We start from the raw sequence: 20,297 nt of genomic DNA on the forward strand, positions 1-20,297 counted from the left end.
ACACAGGGAGAAAAAGGAAAGCCCAAGAAGGTGCAAACTGATGGGGTCACAAGCGACAGCACACAGACCAGAGAACTGGAAAGAAGCAGAAGATAGAAGATTAGAAAGAAAGTAATAAAATCAGTGGCATGCACTTAAAGAAAAAACAGGTTAGTGAGGCTGCAGCACCATGTGCAGGGCAATACAGTCCTCCCTCCCACACAGCACATGTAGTGCTGCCTGGGGGCCTCTGGAAATAAGACCTGAGCCCTGGCTGTTATCATGTCACTGTGCCTGCTCTAGCAGTTATAGAAGAGGGATCCTAAGAAGACAGATCATCCTGGGAGATCAGTGGTAGCGGGGAACAGTCTATCCTTGCCTTATAAAAAGGAGCATATTATGGTGACTGACTGATTCCTGCCAATGCCAAAATAAGCAAGGCCTTAACCCTACCCAAGGAATCAGCCAGGCACTTCTCTAAGAACTGAATAAAAAGCTACACCTTGGTATCAGAAGCAAAGTGGAGCTGAGGACCTGGTCTGCAGAACTTAAAAACAGTAACACTGGATCTGATAACTGAAAAGCAAGACAGCTGCAAGTAGCTTCTCCTTGTCATGTATTCTTACCTCTAAAAGGCTCTCCCTTCACTAGTTCATTTTCCATGAACAGAACACGCTTAGAAGAGAAGAGACTGAAGGTTTGGAATGCAGGGATCTCTATCCTGCTCATAGTTGACAAAACCACTATACTCAACACTCACTAACCCTTCTACAGTGTAATGTAGAACTCTTACTGTGCTCTAAGCAATGTCAACAAAATCCTAGCTAACCCAGAAGCATAGTCAGATGTACAGTAATGTTACAGGAGCAAATCATGTGATCACCTAAAAAAATCCTGCCGCCCCCCCCACCCAGCATTTTTCAGATTCCTTTATCTGCTGACAACAGCAACAAGTTCATGGAAGACCAGAGAGTCCTGAGGCAAGTGGTGCACATTCTGTGACATGAGCAATGTCCTTGTAATGGCTTTGCTTTCAAAGGTTTGAGCAGGCAATGTCATGTTTCTCCTTTCTACACCCACCTTAAACAAAGCTTTTATTACAGCATTCCTTGGATATGTTAATGCTTAGGCTTAGGAGGAATTAGAGCTGACATTACCTCATAAAGCCTGCCCCATCGTATGAGGAAACATGCATGGGAAGTGGAAGCATGAGGGAGAGAAAATCCTGCGTATCTAATTGGGAAGGAATGACAGATCAGTCTCTACCGGCTCTCCAAGCACAGTGATGTTGATTTTCAGGAGGAGAAGCCTGACAGACAACTTCTGTTTTGTTGGATCAAATACAACAGTGGAGCTCTTTTTTTTTTTAGGTGCAAAGACTGAGCAGTAACTCCGTGCAAGATGCCTACTCCTGATGACACTGTGGTGCTTATTACACAGCATCATACTGATAGTCAATTTTTAATGTATTCAACACTCATAGCCTTCCTGTGAGATGAAGAAGTGCTATTAGAGTCCTCTCTCTGTGCATCTGCAGTACAGAGAGACTCGGTGATCCATCCAACATCATAAGGAAGCATATGCCAGAGCAAGAATTTGGATCTGGTCATATCAGTCCCAGCCAGCCTCTTCTGAGCTGTAGGTTTGTAAGCGCACACTTGGCTCCACAACACCTATGCAGCTTCTAGCCCTGTAACACAAGGGCAATGGGTCTGTGTTGGTAGGCACTGTTTACAAATTCTCTTCCACTTTTATTTTTGTAAAAGGGTTGTTCCTGGCTTAATGTGAAAATACAGAACTTCCATTTGCAAGTGATGCCACCTGAAGAGTTGTGACACAGAAACCATGGGAACAGCATCAACTAGAACAGGCGTGAGATGCCAAATACAGCAGAACATTCAGCGCATCAGAGCAGCAGACAGAATCCCACAGTATTTGGAGCATGAAACAATATCACAGGGCAGAAACAATCCTGCCAGAGCACACTGTTGACATCCTGACTCATCACTGTGCCTGTGTGCAGGCATCCCCATTAGTGGGGAGCCGGGGAAGGAGAGATTACTAAGTATACACTCACAGAGTAATTCCAGTTGGAGGTCATGTGATCCAAAAGCTGCTCAAAGCAGGGACAGCTTCAAAGGTCTAACAAACATGCTTACAAGATGACAGAAGTCAATCTCTTCCAAATCAAGGCTCCATATAACAAACAGGTTTTCCAGTGACCTGTTCAGCTTTCTAACATTATGGGGCAGCGCAGTGAAACTAAGGCAGTACTTCAGAAAAAAATTTCCAGCTGAGACAGACCAGGCAAAGGACTCATCCAAAGCAAAGAGTTGGAGGATATCAAGAAAGTTTTTCTTGAAGGGCAAAAGCCCTGGTACTAGGAATATTAGTCCAGCTCTAAATAAATCACAAGCAGATCTGTTACATGATCAAGTAACAATGGGAAGCTTTGTACCCTCAAAGCCCTAGATAATTAGCCAGCTCTCACTGAGGATTCCACTATGTATTTCTTCATCTTCAGAGCCTCCCCAGAAGGCGACAGCACCATTATCATCCATGTCTAAGCACAAACACTGGAATTGCCAAGTGATATCACAACTCATGGTAAACCCTCCAGCGTCTTATCTAGCAGGCTGGCAAGGATGAGTCACTAGCAGCCCTGTTCTTCTAAAAGCTCTCATTCAAACCCCAAAAGAGACTATTTCAGATTGTTCTTTGAATGCCTCCTACAGAACATTATAGGAAGAAAACTATAATTAGTTATAGAAGCAGCTTGACTAATTTTTGAAAGGAATTATATGACACAGTAAATGCCTGGACTAGCTTCAAGTCTTAAGTTCTGAGCTAGAAAGTTCTCTTTCTTCCAAAACAATTTTTAATCACTCTTTCATAGCTGATGACATAGCTTGTGTGGATAAGAATGCCCTCGTCTTGCTAATTTCTTGCTTCAGCAAGTTTTTCAGTCTAGCAACACTGGGTATATGAAATGCTCTTTCCATTTTTCATTTTGAATATGTCATCTTGCAGCTTCAACAAATATCACCTTTTTCATGTTTTACAAAGGAGGTGGGAAGCTCTGCGCTGAGAGGGAAGGAATACATTCACCATCACATAAAGGTGTTTAAGTTATGTTTTTTATAAAACTCCACTGTCTTCATGATTGTGCAAGCACTGTTGAAATATAAGAGACGTCTCACCCATGTAGCTGTCAGAAGCAGATGAGCTCAGCCAAGCGGTGGATGCTTTGCACTGTTTGAACAGATACTATATAACTTCCCCTAACATCTTACTTAGGAAGGCTTGTTTATTCCCTGTTTTTAATATCATGTAATCCAAAAGACATGGAGCAGGTCCCCTTTTCCTGAACTAGCCTAGTGAAGAGAACAGTGAAGGTTCTTCTGTCTCACCGTGCTGCCCTCCACATTGCTCGTTTCTCTGCCTCCAGGGCACGACGTTCTGCTGGAGAAAGCTCCTTCTCTTGACCACTCAGAAGCTCAGGACTCTGCATTCGCAATCGCTCCTGGTGCCGCCGTTCAGCTTTGGCTGTCCGCACAGGTGCCACTGGATCCCCTGCTCCAAGATATAATGGACTCAACCTGGGCAGAGAGAGCAATAGTGAGAGGTAGGCTGTCCTGGTCCACCACAACTCTTATCTGCCTGTTTTCAAGATAAAAGGTGATGACTGACACCCCCAATCAGCTGTTTAGTACCACATCCAAGGACATCACCTTGGGAGATGGAAGGACACATAACAGAGGTGAGTTTCTCTTAAGAAGTTGGTTCCGATCACAGTTTCCCTTTCTCCACAAAATCCTTCCTTTTACACCCTATGTCTGCTAAAAAGGAGGTGCCATCTGCACCATCATCTGGCAGCTCCTAGGCAAAGGACATTGCTGATCCACTTACCCAGACATAGAGTTGGTTCTCTGCTCAGGCTTGATTCCCTCTTCCAGTGAATTCCTCTGTGAGCTGCTGTTCTCATTGACCTCAGAGGGCCTAGAGCAAAACAAGCATGTCAGCTGACAGTACCACAGGCTGGCATACCCGAGAAAGGTTTGGAACAGATCCAAGGTCCAGAAAGCAGTAACTAGTTCAGTTTGAAGACACGACCCTTAATGATTTTGCTCAACAGCTCCTTCTTCATGGCTGCAAGCATTTCCTTGTTGATTTCATAAATGTTCACGCTCTCTAACATTTTCTTCATTTAGAAATCAACCATCCACTAACACACACACACTCTTCAAATGCAATCCACCGTGTTTGCTGACAAGTTCTTGCGTAGTTCTAGCCTGGCTCTTTCCAGCTGCCATTACGTGATGGGCAGCCTGGCTGCTTCCAGCTTTTTCCTTTGCTGATGTCAGATATGGATGAATGTTAAAAAAGGATGACCCTCCTGGGTTGTAAGTGAATGCACATCTGGGCGAGGGATGAATCCTGAGTGGTCTCAGAACAGCGATTCTCAGTGTAGCCACTCTATGCACAACTGCTTGACACACTGAGGCTTTATGCTCATAACCAAATTACCGCAAACTTCAGATCAGCTGAGTTGTAGGTACCATCTGCACTCTTAAGTTGTGCACATGCAGATACTACTCAGTTTGATCGGTAATGAAAGGAGGTCACACAAGCCTGTTTTCCACAGGTTAAGAACATGCACACAGTTACTGTGGCTCAGTTGGCAGTGAGAAAGTTTATCATGACTCTGAGCTCTTATTTTTACTGCTCAAGTTTATTTTGATTAAATTTCAGTTTCTGTTCTAGCATGACAAAAAATATTTCAAGAAACACAAATTCAGTCTATTTCACTGCCTTGCCTTTGTTCAAGCATAAATAATAAGCAACTCAAAGTCATCTGATGGATCCTGCCTTACTGTTCTCTAACCTCCCACATTTCAATAGGAAAACAGTAGGGATAAGTAGGCCTTCACATCAGACCAAGAAGCTGGTTTGCATTTGGCTGCTGTCCTTTCTTAGAGTTACCCTGTCAGGACAGGAGGTGGAAGGTCTCAGTGCATTCATTATGTGAGAAGTTCCTCAACAGACACTGGACAGAAACAATGGAGAGAAATGAGATTCAAAATGACAGGGTAAGTGTTTTCAGCCACTGTAAGACTGACAATAAAAGTGTTTGTGAAGAGAAGAATGTACCAAAGACTCAGAAGAGAGAGTCAGTAAGGACAGCTTCAGCTTTATTCTAGTGCAACCTTATTTTTATCTGAAGTCTTATGAGAAGCCTTTTCTCATTCCCCAGTTCTATGCCCAAGAATTAGAAAAACAACATCAAGGCAACCTGGAGGACAAGTCCAGGAGAACCAGGAAACAAAAACCTAAAAACTCCAAACCTAGGTTCAGCATTAGGGCTTATCTTGAATTAGCTATCTCTAAAAATCAACATCTCTACATACCCAAGTGCACAGCTGAAGGAGCTATTCTTCTGAAAAGAAAGAGCTGGAAAAACCTGCCCATTTCTATGCTGAAGAAGAAATACTGCCCAGCCCTCTTCCCTGAAAATTATTGATACTGAGACGCCTCTGACACATGTGGGTGGTACTGAGCTACCAGTCTTGTCTTACCGAGTAGCTGGAGCCTGGATGCTCCTTCCATTTAGTCTCTCAATCTTGTACTCAACTCCTTCAATGATGACACTGGACTGCATGCTCATCTCAGGCACCTGTTTTACCATCTCATCCTCTTCTGCCTCTTCCTCCAACAGAAGGGTACGTTTCTGCTGCAGTTTTCGAGCTGCCAAAATAAAGACAGACTCACACCAGAAAGCACTTGCTAAACCCCCACAAGGATGCAACCTCTGGGCAGGTCCTTATGCTCATCATCCCTGCAAGTTTGTGCTGTTTTAAGTCCATACCCTCTCCATGGATGCCTTTGTTTCTCCTCCACTCCACTAATGCTTCAGATGTAACAAACTTTACACCATTCCCTCAGTCCCTCCTTTCTTATTCACTAAACTTCCATTCCTGGACATTATAGAACAGATTTCCAACAGTTCATCATTTGAGTGTACTCATCCTCAAACTGGAAGTTGTGTGCAGACTCTTCTGCCCCCTTCCCCAGAGTGGACAGCCCTAGGAATCTGCATACACATGTTGAGTCCGATCTTCCCACTCACCTCCTGGAGGGATCAAAGCCTGGAGTGCTGGTGACCGGCCTCCACACATGGCAGTGGACCAGGGGAACCATTAGGCAGTCAGACATACAGGTCACAAAAGGATCAGGGACAAAAAGGGGCCAGAGAGCAGGCTGCTCTCTGCAGGCAGCTATTCTGCAGGCGACCAGTCACCAGCGGCGTTCCTCAGGGCTCAATTCTAGGGCCAGTTCTGTTCAATATTTTTATCAGCGATCTGGATGCAGGAGCTGAATGCACCATTAGCAAGTTTGCTGATGATACTAAACTGGGAGGTGCTGTTGACACAGGTTCTGCACCTGGGACAGGGTAATGCCAGGCACAAGTACAAACTGGGAGAGGAGTGGCCGGAGAGCAGCTCTGCAGAAAGGGATCTGGGAGTGCTGGTTGGCAGCAGGCTCATTAGGAGCCAGCAGTGTGCCCTGGCAGCCCAGAGGGCAAACCGCATCCTGGGGTGCATCAAATAGAGTATAACCAGCCGGTCAAGAGAGGTGATTATCCTGCTGTATTCAGCATTGGTGCAGCCTCACCTTGAGTACTGTGTGCAGATCTAGGCCCCACCGTTTAAGAAGGATGTGAAGGTACTCAAATGTGTCCAGAGGAGGGCAACAAAGCTGGTGACAGGCATGTCCTATGAGGAGTGGCTAAGAACTCTGGGTTTGTCTAGTTTGGAGAAAAGGAGGCTGAGGGGCGACCTCATTGCTCTCTACAGCTTCCCGAGGAGGGGACGTAGAAAGGGAGGTGCTGATCTCTTCTCCCTGGGATACAGGGACAGTATGCCTGGGAATGGTTCAAAGCTGCATCAGGGGAGGTTCAGACTTGACATTAGGACATGTTTCTTTACCAACAGGGTGGTCAAACCCTGGAACAGGCTTCCTAGAGAGGTGGTCGATGTCCCATGCCTGTGAGTGTTTAAGAGGCATTTAGACAATGTCCTTAACAATATGCTTTAACCTTTGGTCAGCCCTGAAGCGGTCAGGCAGTTGGACTAGATGATTGTTGTAGGTCCCTTCCAGTTGAAATATTCTATTCTGTTCTGACCTGTCTAGCATAACTGCAAAGTAATAACGCTGCTTTGCCTCTTTTATTAAATGTTTTTAAAATAAACAAATGCAAACAGAACACTTGGGCAACTAGGTGTGCCCATATGCTGAAATTTCTAATGCTGCGGTTTGCTAGCAGTGGTAGCCCAAAGCAGCAGAAATCTCTGTGTAAATGCTGGAGTTGCAAAGATCCAGAGGATGTAACTTAACACTGAGATATGCAATTAGGACGTTTCATCCTGAGTAAGCTAAAACTTAATTTATTGTCTGGACAATCTTCACCATGGGATCTCTCTTCCCCAGAGATATTTTTTTTTATTGTATTTTTTTTTAATTCTAGTACTCAGAGATATCCTGATTAGAGGTGATGCTTCTCCTCATCTACCCTGCTTAACAAATCTCCAAACAAGCTGAAATGCAAGCCTGAAACTCGTCATTACTCTACAGTTTCTCCTTCCATACTTTATATCTTGATCTTTGAGTCTCCTACATCTCTCTTCTAGCCAACAGTAAGAGTCTGACATACCCAGATAACTTCTTATGTTGGACCTGTGATTCTTTTGGCCACATTGCATTGAAGAAACACAAAATGACAAGTTGCAATTTCTTTGTCTTACCTTCCTTTCTACCTTTTATGAGCTTACACTTGTCTTAAAATGTATTCATGTTCCTGAACTACTAAGTGAAAATGAACTACTAAATGAAAAAGAGAAGGTTTCTAATGCTCTGGACAAATTCACAAACAGCCCCTGAATAGGAATATAGAGGGAAGGTGGGAAAGAGAAGACTAGGTATTTATAAAATGAAGAAAAAAAACCAAGCTCAAAACCAAAACCTAACAATTTACAAAAGAAATTCTACGATAATCTTTGCAAGCAACAGAGTCACAGCTCCCAAACCCAGGAGTCCAATTCCAGCTGTATTTTCTTATGGAACAGGACAGGATTTCAGTAGAAGCCCTTTTTTCCACTTAACATCGTTCCTCATCACCTTTTAAAACAAGTCTCAAGCAGGAGGAAACTACATCAAAAACTATAGCAGTAATTTCCCCTCCTGTTGCAAGCCCTGTGCAAAATCAGAGCAGCATACTGAGCAATAAAAGCTCTGCTGTTGGAGATATACCCCACGTTGCTGCATATCAGCCTGGGCAGCTTACAAAGAAACATCATCATTTGTAGTAGCTTTTTAAAATTTTATTGAAGTGTTTACCAACTACAGGAAACCCTCACACCACAGCACTTCCACCAGTCCACATAGTAACAGTGGAGCATCCACAAAACTCCTTAACATTCACTTACTTCAAGCTATTACCAGGCGTTATGAATAACCACCCATAGGCTTTTGGAAGTGCTGGATTTCTGGTGTGTGTGCTCTCTCATGCTTCCCATGGAGAAAGGATTCACTTAACAGGCCAAATTTCCTTGCACAGATTCCAACATACCTTCCTCCTCTTTCATTTTCTTCAGGTCATCCTCTCCTACCAAGGAGACACGCTTGGGAGGCTTATCCATCTGCTGCTGCTTCACCTCAATTTCGAAATACTTCTGCCTCTCGCGGAAGGATCTCTGCTCAGGGCTGTGCAGTCCACTGGGGCTGTGCGTGGCCACCTGCAAGAGCCACACCCGGCACTGCCCACAGAGCAACCGAGCCAAACCTCCCTCCCCACACTGCATGCCCCGCACCTGTCCACCCCAGCCACGTGCTCCACACCCTCTTCCTCCTCCCCAGCCCTCCCCTCCCACAGTGCCCACACTGTGATCCTGTCTCCACATCCACAGCCCCAAAAGCCTGAATCCTCTGCGAGTCCCCATCCTACTTCCAGCTCCAGCCACCAGAACTCACCTCCAGGGCAGTTTTGGGATTCTCTGTGCTGGTCTGACCAGGCAATTCCTAAGAATATAGAGAAACATGCACGTTCTAAAAAGAAAGTTTTCTACCACCACTCCTGCCCTCCAGCCAAGTGTCACCAATGCCACATAAACAGCAGCAGTCCTGGACATTAGCTGGTGGACTGGTTCACAAAACAGTCCCAGAATTAACACAAGACAATGCCACTTTAGGCTTAGCAATTGTGAGTAATAAGGACTTACGTTAAATTGAGGGCTAAACAGAAACAGATGGTGACAACTTTTAAAAGGGCAGAAACTGAAAAACATGGGGAAATAGGTGAAGAACAGGAGCAGAGAGCTTAGCTGAAGATGGAGGAGGCTGAGACTTTCTTTAAATCAAAGACGCAACTATTGAAAATTTACTTCTAAGAAGTGGAAACACCGTCAGGAAAGAAAGAAATCTGTATTTACCAGAATAAATAAGAGAATATTGAGTAGAACTACAGGGGGCAGAAGAAGAAATTGATCCACAGAATCCATCTGTGAACCAGAAATCAGTCAGGTTAAAACGAGAACTGCCAAAAAGTTATTCAAAATATGAGTTTTTTAATTATACAAATGAAAGGGAACCACAAGAAGACAGCAAGTAGACTACCTTCAACTTCATTCAAATGCACTCCAAAAACTAACAGAAAGTTTAAATTTTGTATAAATAAGGAGCACAACAACAGAGAAGGGAAGGGGAAAAAAAAAAAGCTTCTAGCTAAGAAGCAAATGTCTGGAAATAGAAATTATTGCTGCTAACACAGAAGAAAACCTAGGAGCTCAATACACTCACCTGCAGGGACAAGATAATCACTGTTCAACAATTCTGAATGAAATGACTTGTGAAACTGCAAGTCTGACAAGCATGGATTTTTAATTGACTTGTTTCATTGGGTGGCAGTTCATGTCTAAACAATAGCTAACATATTCTTAAAAATCAAGAAGCAGGCAAAAATAATTTGAGCAGCAGAGCTATCAGTCTGTTCAATTTCAACGGGACAAATATTCACAGATGAATATAATTAAAACAAAAATAAATAGAAAAGATTAAAATGGAACAGGTGCAATGAAGATTAATCTAATACCCTCCTTTGATTATATAAATAATTTTTGAAACAAAGGAACTGCATAGATTTGTCTGAGACTTCAAAGATCAGTTTTGTGACCAACCTTGCTTAACATTTTCATTGCCAAATTTGACTCAAAAACCAGGAAGGTGTGAATAAAATTTGTGAATGGCAAAGACCAGAATACAGATTCACAGAAATGTAGAGTTTTCTGAGACCTCTGCAAATTATTTCATTCATCCCATTCCACTGAATGGGGACAAGCATTGTCAAAATTCAAAATAATTTGGAATATCATCCTGGAATGACAGGTTGATTTGAGGAGGATGAAAAGAATTTAATTTAATAGTGCAAAATACAGGATGATCTACTTCAGGATCACTAATTGTTTCTTAAACCACGATACATCAGCTAGAGACTATGAAGCTGGAGAAATCGTCTGTGTACAAGACACAATCTGACTCATGAACTTAGGTCATCCAGTGGGTCAAGAATGACAACAGAGACAAGTTCTACTTCCTTTTCATCCTGGGCTTAGCAAACATTTTCCCTGAGCTTCTACTGACAGTCATCTAACTCCGTGTAAATCAGTCTATAAAGCTAAAATGGCCAAAAATCAACCCTACCAACAGTAAAGAAAGACTTGTGACCCATATTAATTTACCAAACCAGATCAATATGAGGCCAAATGAGCACCAGTGCAGGACAAGGGAGACAGTGGGAGGACAGGATTAGCTTCGATATAACACAAAGTTGCTGTCACAAGTCACTGCAGAATAGCCATAGCTCCCAGTATAGCATGATTATGAAAAAGGTGAGCATGATCTATTGACATGTAAGGAAAGGTATTGTCAATTAAGATTCAGAAAGAAAGAAAAAAAAAAAAGAAAGAAAAAGAATGAAATAAACAAACAATACCACAGTAGAAAGAAATTGGTAAAATAGGGTATCTCATTTGCATCAAAGATGTGCCAGCAAGAATTCAGATAGGAACAGGCAAAAAGGAAAGCAGTAAGACGATTAAGAGAACAGAGGGTCTTTCCAAATGAGGTGTCAAAGGGGACAGTGTTTTGCTTCTTTAGTTTAGTAAATGAAGTGACAGTATTATTGTCTATAAACTGACAGCTCCAGAGATCTTGCATAACTGGAGTGCTGCCATGCATGGATACAAGCTTTTCAGGAAGGACTGGCAGGGAAGACAGCATGGGTGATGCCTCAACAGCACACTGAACATAGGTCAGGACAATGCCTTTGCAGAGTAAGAGCTGGCCACATACTGAGCTGCTGGAGTGCCCTGGTCCAAAGAAGCAATCCTTCCTCTCTATTCAGCACTTACAAGAGCAGTGTGCCTAGTTTGGGGCTCCCCAGTACAAGAATGCCAGTAACAAACTGCAGCATGTCAAGTGGAAGACCATCAAAATGATTTAGGGGCTGCAGGACATGACATTTGAGAACAGGCTCAGAAGGCTGTGCTTGTTCAGCCTGGAAAAGTGGAGGCTCAGGAGAGGGGGACCTAATTCCTGTATTCAACTTCCTAGAGGAGGGTTACAGAGTACAAGGTCAGACTTCTCAGAGGTGCACAGCAAAAGGATGAGAGGCACAGACACAAGTTGTGGTAAAAGAAATTCTGATAAAACATATAGAAAAAAACTCTTCACAGCAGAGATGGTCATACACTGGAAGAGATTGCCCATAGTGACCTCCAAATCTCCATTTTTGGGAGTTCAGAACTCAAGTGGACTGGGCCTGAGCAACCTCATACAACTTCAAAGGTTGCCCTGTTTTGCATGGAAGACCGAGGCAGATGACCTCCAGAGGCCTCATCTAGCCTGAATGGTTCCATGATTCAAATACATGGAGGGGAGAAGGAATAGTTCCAATTAAGTTAAAGATCAGAATCTAATAAAAAAATTCCTCAGAAATGGTTTAGCCTGGCCCTGGACTCTGGAAGTTCAGTGAGTTTCTTTGTATCAGAACAGCACGGTTATACAACAGCATCCTAATGTCTGGGGAGAATAACAGCGACATGAAATTCAATGAGCTTTCAGGACTTGATATGTTTATGGACAGGACTCTGCAGCGTGACCACCCGCAACATGAATAGACTCCAGCTTCCAAGGGGACCTCAACATGTCCCTCCTTCACGATAGCTTTCTTTGGAGGAAACAAATCACTACCTCCTTCCTATTCTCACACTTCCCTTGCTCACCTGCAATGCTCAATCTTCTGTTTGTACCACTGTTTGTGTAACATCCCCCCCAGCCAACACTAGTTACCTGTGTCTCAAGCAGAGGGTGTGACAAGGGCACTGCTGCAAAGGTCTTGTATGCTTGCTTGACATTGATGGGGATCTCGTCAGGAGATGGTGGTGAAGGCGGCTTTTGCTGCAGGGACGAAGACAGAAGGTAAAGATAACCACAGATGTTATAAAAAAAACAAACATGGGGGAAACACAGCACAACTCTCAGCCTGCAAAGCCTGAAGAGTGGAATATATAAGGGACAGCTCCTGCAGCCTTGGGCAGAAACATGAGCAGCGTATTGTATACATGCTATATATAGCAGCACACGTATCACAGCCCCGTTTTATTTCTTGGACAGTGGAAGAATGATACTTCTGGTAGTACAGATCCTCACTGACTTGACCAGAATTTTGTGACTGATCTCTTGGCCATATTGCTGTCACAGTCCTTAAGGATTTCCACCCAATTCAACTAGCATGTGCCTACTTGAATCAGGGGGCTTTTGGGCCTGGAATAAGACAGCTATGCAGTTGAGTCTTACCCCTACTTAGGACTGAACAAGCCACATTTAGTTTATTAGAAAATTAAAGATAAGTCCTGGCCTTATCTGGCATTTCTGACTAAAGGGGCCTTCTTCATGGGAAGGGATCTATTAGTCTCATTTGTTTTTTGCAGTCGTTATTGTACTTCTTTTTATAAAACGACTGGTGTGTACTTCTACGTACTTCAAGGGTAATGGTCACAGTCTCCTAAACCAGAGTTGCAACCCATTGAGGGATCTATAATCTGGAGAAGACTTGCCTTTGATCTCAAATTTTCCCTTCACAGAATTCTACTTACTCAGAAACACCTGATAAGGTCCAAGAGGACCCTCTTACTGCTTGTCACTTGTCTTTGCTGGTCTTTTCCTCACCCGTCTTCCCCGTGACCCCTCCTATCACATTCAGGGAAGAAGAGTTCGGATGACCTGCTCAAAGCATCACAGAAATGAATGGGAGTAGGGGGGAAATGACACCACCACCTTCCTTTCTCCTAGAGAGCAAATCCCCTTTTAGCTGCTCCATTCCTTCAATCCCTGTAGCTGCACTAACTCAGTTTCAGGTGTTTGTCGTTTTTCTTGTCCTGGACTGAGGCTAAATTATGTTATTTGATGATGTTCCCTTCTGCATAGGCTAAAGAACAGCACATCAAGATCAGAAGTGATTGTAAAATATGTGAATCTTGGCCAATTACATGGATTATATATAGCTGTTTTTCTGCAAATCAGGTCTCTAATTTGGTATCATGTTATACAAGTGTCAATAAAAAGAGAAGTGCCATATTGCAGGTATACAAGTCTTCTGTCATGACAAGGACCAAAATACTTCAAATCTTTCTCTCACATCAACATACAGCCCAGGAAATATGAATTTTTCAAAAACAATCATTTTGCAAATCATAAAACTTATTATCAGCAAGATGGTATTGGCTCTTACTCCAAGATGCAAGACATTGATAGACAAAGGTTCTGAAAGATTTATGCCTCAACAGAATGCAACACCTCATAAATAAGGATCTAAAACTGTAACTGCTCTGGGGATTTCAGCCGCAATACAGTTTCAACAATGCTAACTTCTTGAATGGGTAAGTGAAGACACCAGGCAGGCTGGTGAGGCTCACCTATGTTAGAAAAATGAACGGGATGCACTGACCGTGACTCTACTTGCAAAGAGTATGGGTTCTTACCCAGGGCATCCAGACTGACACATAAACAAGACCAGCCTTAGCTATGGCATGTGATCTTTAAACTACAAAACCACCATTGGGAGAGTGTGTTCAGCCTACCCACCAGAAAAAGTGGCACTATAGCAACCCAGGGCAGATAGACACAGCTTAGCAAGAAGGAACTGCAGGCCACTTACAGAGTTCTGGATATTGAAGCACAGCTCAGGTTGCTGGAAGGGGTTAGGGCTGTCCCCGTCCTCGGAATTATGTGAGGCAGCATTTTGTCGCACTCGGGAAAGAGGCTGAATGACGCCTGGCTTGGTCTACTTACGTCAATACCACACAACAGGGGGAAACGCAAAGGAAGGGGGGGGGGGGGGGGGGGGGGTGGACAGGAGAAGGGGGGGGGGGGGGGGGGGAGGGGGAAGACAGAGAGAGAGAGAGAAGAGAAATGAGCAGTTAGGGCAGCAAGACATCTCTGCCATGCAAGTGAATAAGACAAATCCATGCCCCGGAGCTCAATTCCTCAGCTGTGCTGCTGACTCCAGCTACCAGACTGGGAGGGAGAGCTACCGAAGCAAACACCAGACAATGCCTCTGGTGCGAGTATTTTGGACAAGCAAAGAGATTTAGACAAGTCAGGGTCATGACAGGACCAGTGGGTTACAGAGAAGGCCAGGACACAAGGAAGAATCTGCCATACAAGTAGCCGCTGCAAGGGTCAGAGGGGTATGGCATGAGTATGTTAAAGCTTGGAGAATGGAAGCATCACAAATGGAAGATGCAGTAGGGAAACATCAGCCAGGAATGGGTATTGGCAAAAGCTGGGAATGAAAATGAACTGAGACCCAGCTAGGGCTCCAATTAGACATGCAGACATAAGAGCAGAGACAAGAGTCTGAGATTTGATCTACATGTCATCACCGTTGGATGCTGTGTGGAAGTGAACAAAACATCTAACACTAAAGAGAATAGAAGCAGGGATTGAGTAAACCAGCAAAAACTACATGAGTGAAAGCTGCAAGGGTAAACAGGAATAAAAGCTGCAAAAACACTTGCATCAAGTTTTCAAATTGACAATATTTAAGACAGTGCATTTGTACAAACTTGAGGTATAGTGGAGGACTGAAGAAGACAGAATAAGAGCCAACAGTGAGACTTGCAGGGCTGGAAGTGAGCACACACAAAAGGAAGAGGCAAGCTCTACGTGCTGGAGAATGCATAGGGACATTACAATAAGGCTTCATGGCAGATGTACTTACTGATTTACTGTCATCCTGTGATGTAATGAAGTTAATGGAAGCCTGAAAACAGAAATACAGGTGTAAATTTGGAGGCCATACAGGAAACCTTTAGTTTACCCGGCTCCATACAAAAAGAAATACAAAACTCCCAACCTCAACCCTTGCCCTGCCCAGCCACCTGCTCTGTACAGGGAAAAGCCCCCAGGTCCCATACTAACCCCCGCCATACCTTCTTCTTCATGTGGGGAGCAGTCCAGAGCCCACCCACAAGAGCTTCTCCCAGTTCCTCTGCTATGTGAGAAGGCACTCACAACTCTCTCTGCACATCTCCAGGCACTGATCCCCACCCTCCCCCTCTCCACTCCAGCTCAGCTGGTCCTGGCCCTTGTTTACATCCCCTGCCCTCTGCACTTGCTACTGAGCTTGAGCAAAGCCATCAGCACCACAGTTTCACTGCCAGGAAGCGTTCACAGATGCCATTTCAGCAGTGGCTAGCAGGGAACAGACTCTTGTGACTCGGCCTGCTGCCCTGGGCACTGCTCTCCGCAGCAAGCCCTCAGTGTGCACCAAGCCCAAGAGCTGGGGAACGCAGAGCCGGAGGAAGGGGCGAAGAGCAGCGGTGCCAGGTGAGAGCAGCACAGAGCAGCAGCGCACACTGCACACCAACAGGCACTTACAAAGCGGGTCTCCCTGCCTGAGAGATGAGCAGGCCGAGGGGCTGCAGGCATCTGGAGAGGGGCAACGCCAGGGAGGATCATCAGGGGAGAGAATGGGAGAGAAAATGAAGAGACCGGGTTTTCCGCATGAGACACTGAGACAAGCACCTTTCCCAGCACAGAGACTGCAGTTACCCAGAACTGTCAGTGTCCCCACGCAGCTCCTTGCTGCCTGCCATGGAGAAAGCCCCTCTGCCCTCCTTGGCACGCACACACAGACCCACCACAAACACCTCCTTCCTCCCCCACCAGAAGCTTGCAAGGCCAGCCAAGACCATCATGATGCCAACCTCAGGACAAAGGATTCAACTTCCCTCAGTAATTCTCCAAGAGCTCTGAAATAAGCCTATAAATTCTGGCTGGACTAAAAGATTTCAAAACCAAAGAATTTACATTAAAAATACACGGTGGCAGAGAATTAGAGATGCAATTCCTTGAAAATCCTACTCCACAGCAACAACCTGAAGGTCAAGTCTTCTGAATCCCCAGAAAATGTACAAGCCACAAGGCTAGTGATTACCCTGTGTCCTTCAGTATTATCTGTTGGACCTGTTCCATTTTGTATAACATTCATTATCCAGAGAGAACTAAATCTACCAGATACAGCCTTACCTGACATGCAGGAGACTGCTGCGGAAGGCACTCCAAAAAATATTAAATCATGTAAATATGACAGAAAGCTCATGTACAGAATGCAAGGTTGAGAACGCCACTAGTAAGACTAACGGCTCAGCATTGCGACACCAAGGCATCTTCAAGAACAACTGCCAGAGTCACTACTTCATAACAGCCATAGACCAAGTAAGGAAAAAGGCTACCAAAATGATACACAGACTAGATCTCAGAAATGAAAGCAGTGAGCAAACCTGCTGAAGACCTTAAAAGGCTAAAATAAAGGACAAAGTCATGAAATTGGCTATAAATGCTTTAAGAAGTTAATAGAATCTCTCATGGCATACCCATCTCTGAACAGAGAGATAAAAGAGAAAAACAAGAAAAAAGCTGCATAGTTTATTCAATATGTTGCTCAAGCTACAGAGAATTCATGATAAAAAAAACCTGAAGTGATAGACTAGACTACAAATTACAGCAAGTGCTACATAACAGGGAATTTGAGACATCCAACTTAAAATTGGAAAGGCAGATGCCTGCATCTGGGGTGCTCTCAACTCCACAGAATGCATTAGTGAGACCTTGTTTATTCTTCTCAGAGCCCACAGAGGAGAGAGTGAACAGTTTCACCTGGAAAGTTTCCACTGTCAGAGCAGTGACTGCTATGAGAAGACAAAGCGGTCATTGTTGCCACAGGAATTAGACAATGACAAACCATTGGACTCTAAAGACAATTTATCATTGAGCAAGCTCATTCTGAGTTAGAAGAGCAGATGGCATTATAGCCAGAGGGTTGCTAGTGGCAAGGACATTGGCACTGAGCTTCCAATGCCAAAACACTGATAAACAAAAACATCAGGGGTACTATGAAAATTGTCTATGACAAATTGGAACAAGGGACATTCCATCCAAATACAAGGGTTTTTTTAAAAAAAAATAATCACAATGACAGTAGTCAAATATTGGAGCTGGCATCTAGAAAGATGTAGACTTTCCATCTCTAGAGGTGTTCAAAATTTAACTGGACATGGCCTTGAATAACCTGATCTAATTGGACGTGCTCAGAGTGTGATCTTAGACCAGATCTTCCATCCTAAATCATTCTATGAGCAGCTACATGGCCACCCTTTGGGATTTGGGCTTCTTTTTCAACTGAGAGCTGAGGATCTTTAAAGACAGAGCAAATTAATATATAGATCTCTTTCTATTGTAGAATAAGGAGCATTACCCCCACCCCATTCCTTCTAGATAGAAAGAACCCAATCTTAAAGAAAATTTGCACTTGTGGTAAAAGGAAAACTTACAAACAGCCCAAAATAAACCTCCAATCAGTATGCAACTGCTGTCAGAAAAGCAAATAAGTAAACATACACAGCTGGAACAGAAAGCATTGAAACAGCATTACTATAATGAATATATCTTCTTCTAATCTTACTGTGGCCCTGCTGATCACTCCATTTCAAAGGATCTAAGAACTGAGGGAGATGCAAGATAGGCAACAGAAGATGGACTGAACTGTTGCTCACTACAGCTCCACTCTCCTATTCACTGCTCCCAGCCACATGGTCCTGACCCTTCTCCTGAGTCAGTGTTAATTGTTACCTCACCCCAAGATGATGCAATTTATCACTGAGCTGAACTAACCTAGCAAAAAAGCAGACAGCTTTTGTCCAGCTTAGAGAACTGAAATGACCCAGCTAAAGATCAGGTAAGTACCAGAGCTAGTGGGACCAAATAGTTGGAGCGCAGTTGCACTCCAAAAGGAACACAACAGACACAAAATGACTTAGGATAGAGTACAAAGTATAATTTTCAGTTCATTCCAGCCCCCTACTATAAAAAACAGTAACATGTAATGACTGTGAAGGGAAAATTTAAAAAATCCATTTAAGAGTATTTAACTTCAAAAGGCTCAACTAACTTGTGAAACCTACTGCCACAGGATGAAAAGTGAAATCAAAGACTTAACAAGATTTAAAAGAAAAGATCAGAGTTGATATGAGAAATAAGAACAGCTAGTGAGAATAGGTAATGCTTACCAAAAAAAAAAAAAAATCAAAAGTTACAAGAAATAAAGAAACTTCCTATTTCAGAGTGAAAGCTGGCCTCTAACCAGAGTTTTAGAAAATCATTCCCTAAGGGTAGGCTAACCTATAATTGTCTGCTGCAGGATCCTTCAATTTTTTTCCGAACAGCTGATGTGGGTTGCTGGCAGCATCACAAACAGAACTAGGGATCTCTCTGGGAGACTGAGTAGCACTGGTTTACAGACCTGAGGTGATTCTCCAAATCCTGACTTCTCCATTTCTTCTGACATACCAATTGCAGAATTAAATAGTCTCTGTATAAGGCATTGGTGAGGCCATTCTCAAAAAAGAGAGACAACTACCATTTTGTAGTCGCTCTAAGTACTCCCCTGCTCATGACCCTGTGAATTAAGTTACCCCTCAGAGTAATAACTTTCCACTGAGTTTATGACTAACTAATTATACTCCTGGGTCTCTGAGACATTTTGAAAGAGCAGAGTTATTCCCCTAGTTCTCTAGTTGCCTCCTGTGATGGTTACCCCTCCACCTCAAAGGTATCACTCTCAAGGATGGAAATCATACTCAGCTTCCGCTGTCCTTCTGCTCTGGTGCCATCTTGCCCTGGAAGCATGCCTCCCTGCCTTTCCCCGTATTGCCTGTCCTGGGGACAGTCTCACCTGCTGATTATTAGGAGAATAGGGGGTTTCACGTCTCAAATTTCCTGTCCCAGACTCGCCTGCAGGAGCCTGAAAGAAAGAAGACAAAGCTAGATAGTTACTGTACAGCAGCAACTTCCATGCCTCTCCCTTAGCAGTGAGACCAGGAGGCAAGGGAGACCACTGACATCCAGCCCAAGGCCAACTATGGGCCACCTCACCACGAGAGAGCAGAGTTAGCATTGGGCCCAACAGCAGCTGTCACATGGCAGAAACTTGCAAAAAGCACTAGAAACAGCAAGGGAATGACATTAAACATGGAACTGGGATCATATCCAAACGCCCTGCAAGGCCAACTGAATCAGGTTAAAGCCTTCTGCCTTGTAAGACATCACCGGGGAATCCTTTCCCCCTAACTTCTCTTTAGCCCTTAACAGACTGGGCCACAGTCTAAGCAAACCTCCTGTTGTATAGACACTGAGCAAAAAAAGCCACTCCCAAGTGAAAGGAGACAAGATTCATGCCCAGCCACATCCATTGCTGTTGACCTACTGGTAAGACCTTTATAAATAGCCCAGAGCATAGGAAAGACAGGGCCTACCAAAGAGACCTACAGAATCATAGAATGGTTTGGGTTGGAAGGGACATTAAAGATCATCTAGTTCCAACCCCCCTGCCACAGGCAGGGGCACCTTCCACTAGACCAGGTTGCTCAAAGCCCCATCCCACCTGGCCTTGAACACTTCCCGGGATGGGGCATCCACAACTTCTCTGGGCAACCTGTGCCAGTGCCTCACCGCCCTCATAGTGAAGAAGTTCTTCCTTATATCTAATCTAAATCTACCCTCTTTCAGTTTAAAGCTGTTACCCCTTGTCCTATCGCTACATGCCCTTGTAAAAAGTCCCTCTCCAGCTTTCTTGAAGGCCCCCTTCAGGTACTGGAAGGCTGCTATAAGGTCTCCCCGGAGCCTTCTCTTCTCCAGGCTGAACA

At 44.1% G+C, this 20,297-nt stretch overlaps 1 protein-coding gene across 1 annotated transcript in view; it reads right to left on the reverse strand.

The window, feature by feature from the left end:
• SCRIB (scribbled planar cell polarity protein) overlaps window positions 1–20,297 on the reverse strand; it is a 96,661-nt gene that overhangs the window by 12,176 nt on the left and 64,188 nt on the right. Inside the window, exons 31-40 of the mRNA XM_009318786.1 lie at window positions 19,328–19,396; window positions 15,973–16,023; window positions 15,314–15,355; window positions 14,249–14,374; window positions 12,382–12,489; window positions 9,007–9,054; window positions 8,606–8,771; window positions 5,556–5,724; window positions 3,889–3,978; window positions 3,390–3,578 (exon numbers count right to left, since the gene is read on the reverse strand). Of these exons, the coding sequence (XP_009317061.1) occupies window positions 3,390–3,578; window positions 3,889–3,978; window positions 5,556–5,724; window positions 8,606–8,771; window positions 9,007–9,054; window positions 12,382–12,489; window positions 14,249–14,374; window positions 15,314–15,355; window positions 15,973–16,023; window positions 19,328–19,396 (1,058 nt within the window). The remainder of the gene's footprint in view (window positions 1–3,389; window positions 3,579–3,888; window positions 3,979–5,555; window positions 5,725–8,605; window positions 8,772–9,006; window positions 9,055–12,381; window positions 12,490–14,248; window positions 14,375–15,313; window positions 15,356–15,972; window positions 16,024–19,327; window positions 19,397–20,297) is intronic.

Source organism: Pygoscelis adeliae, unplaced genomic scaffold (genome assembly GCF_000699105.1).
Source record: "Pygoscelis adeliae isolate BGI_AS28 unplaced genomic scaffold, ASM69910v1 Scaffold452, whole genome shotgun sequence".
Taxonomy (NCBI): domain Eukaryota; kingdom Metazoa; phylum Chordata; class Aves; order Sphenisciformes; family Spheniscidae; genus Pygoscelis; species Pygoscelis adeliae.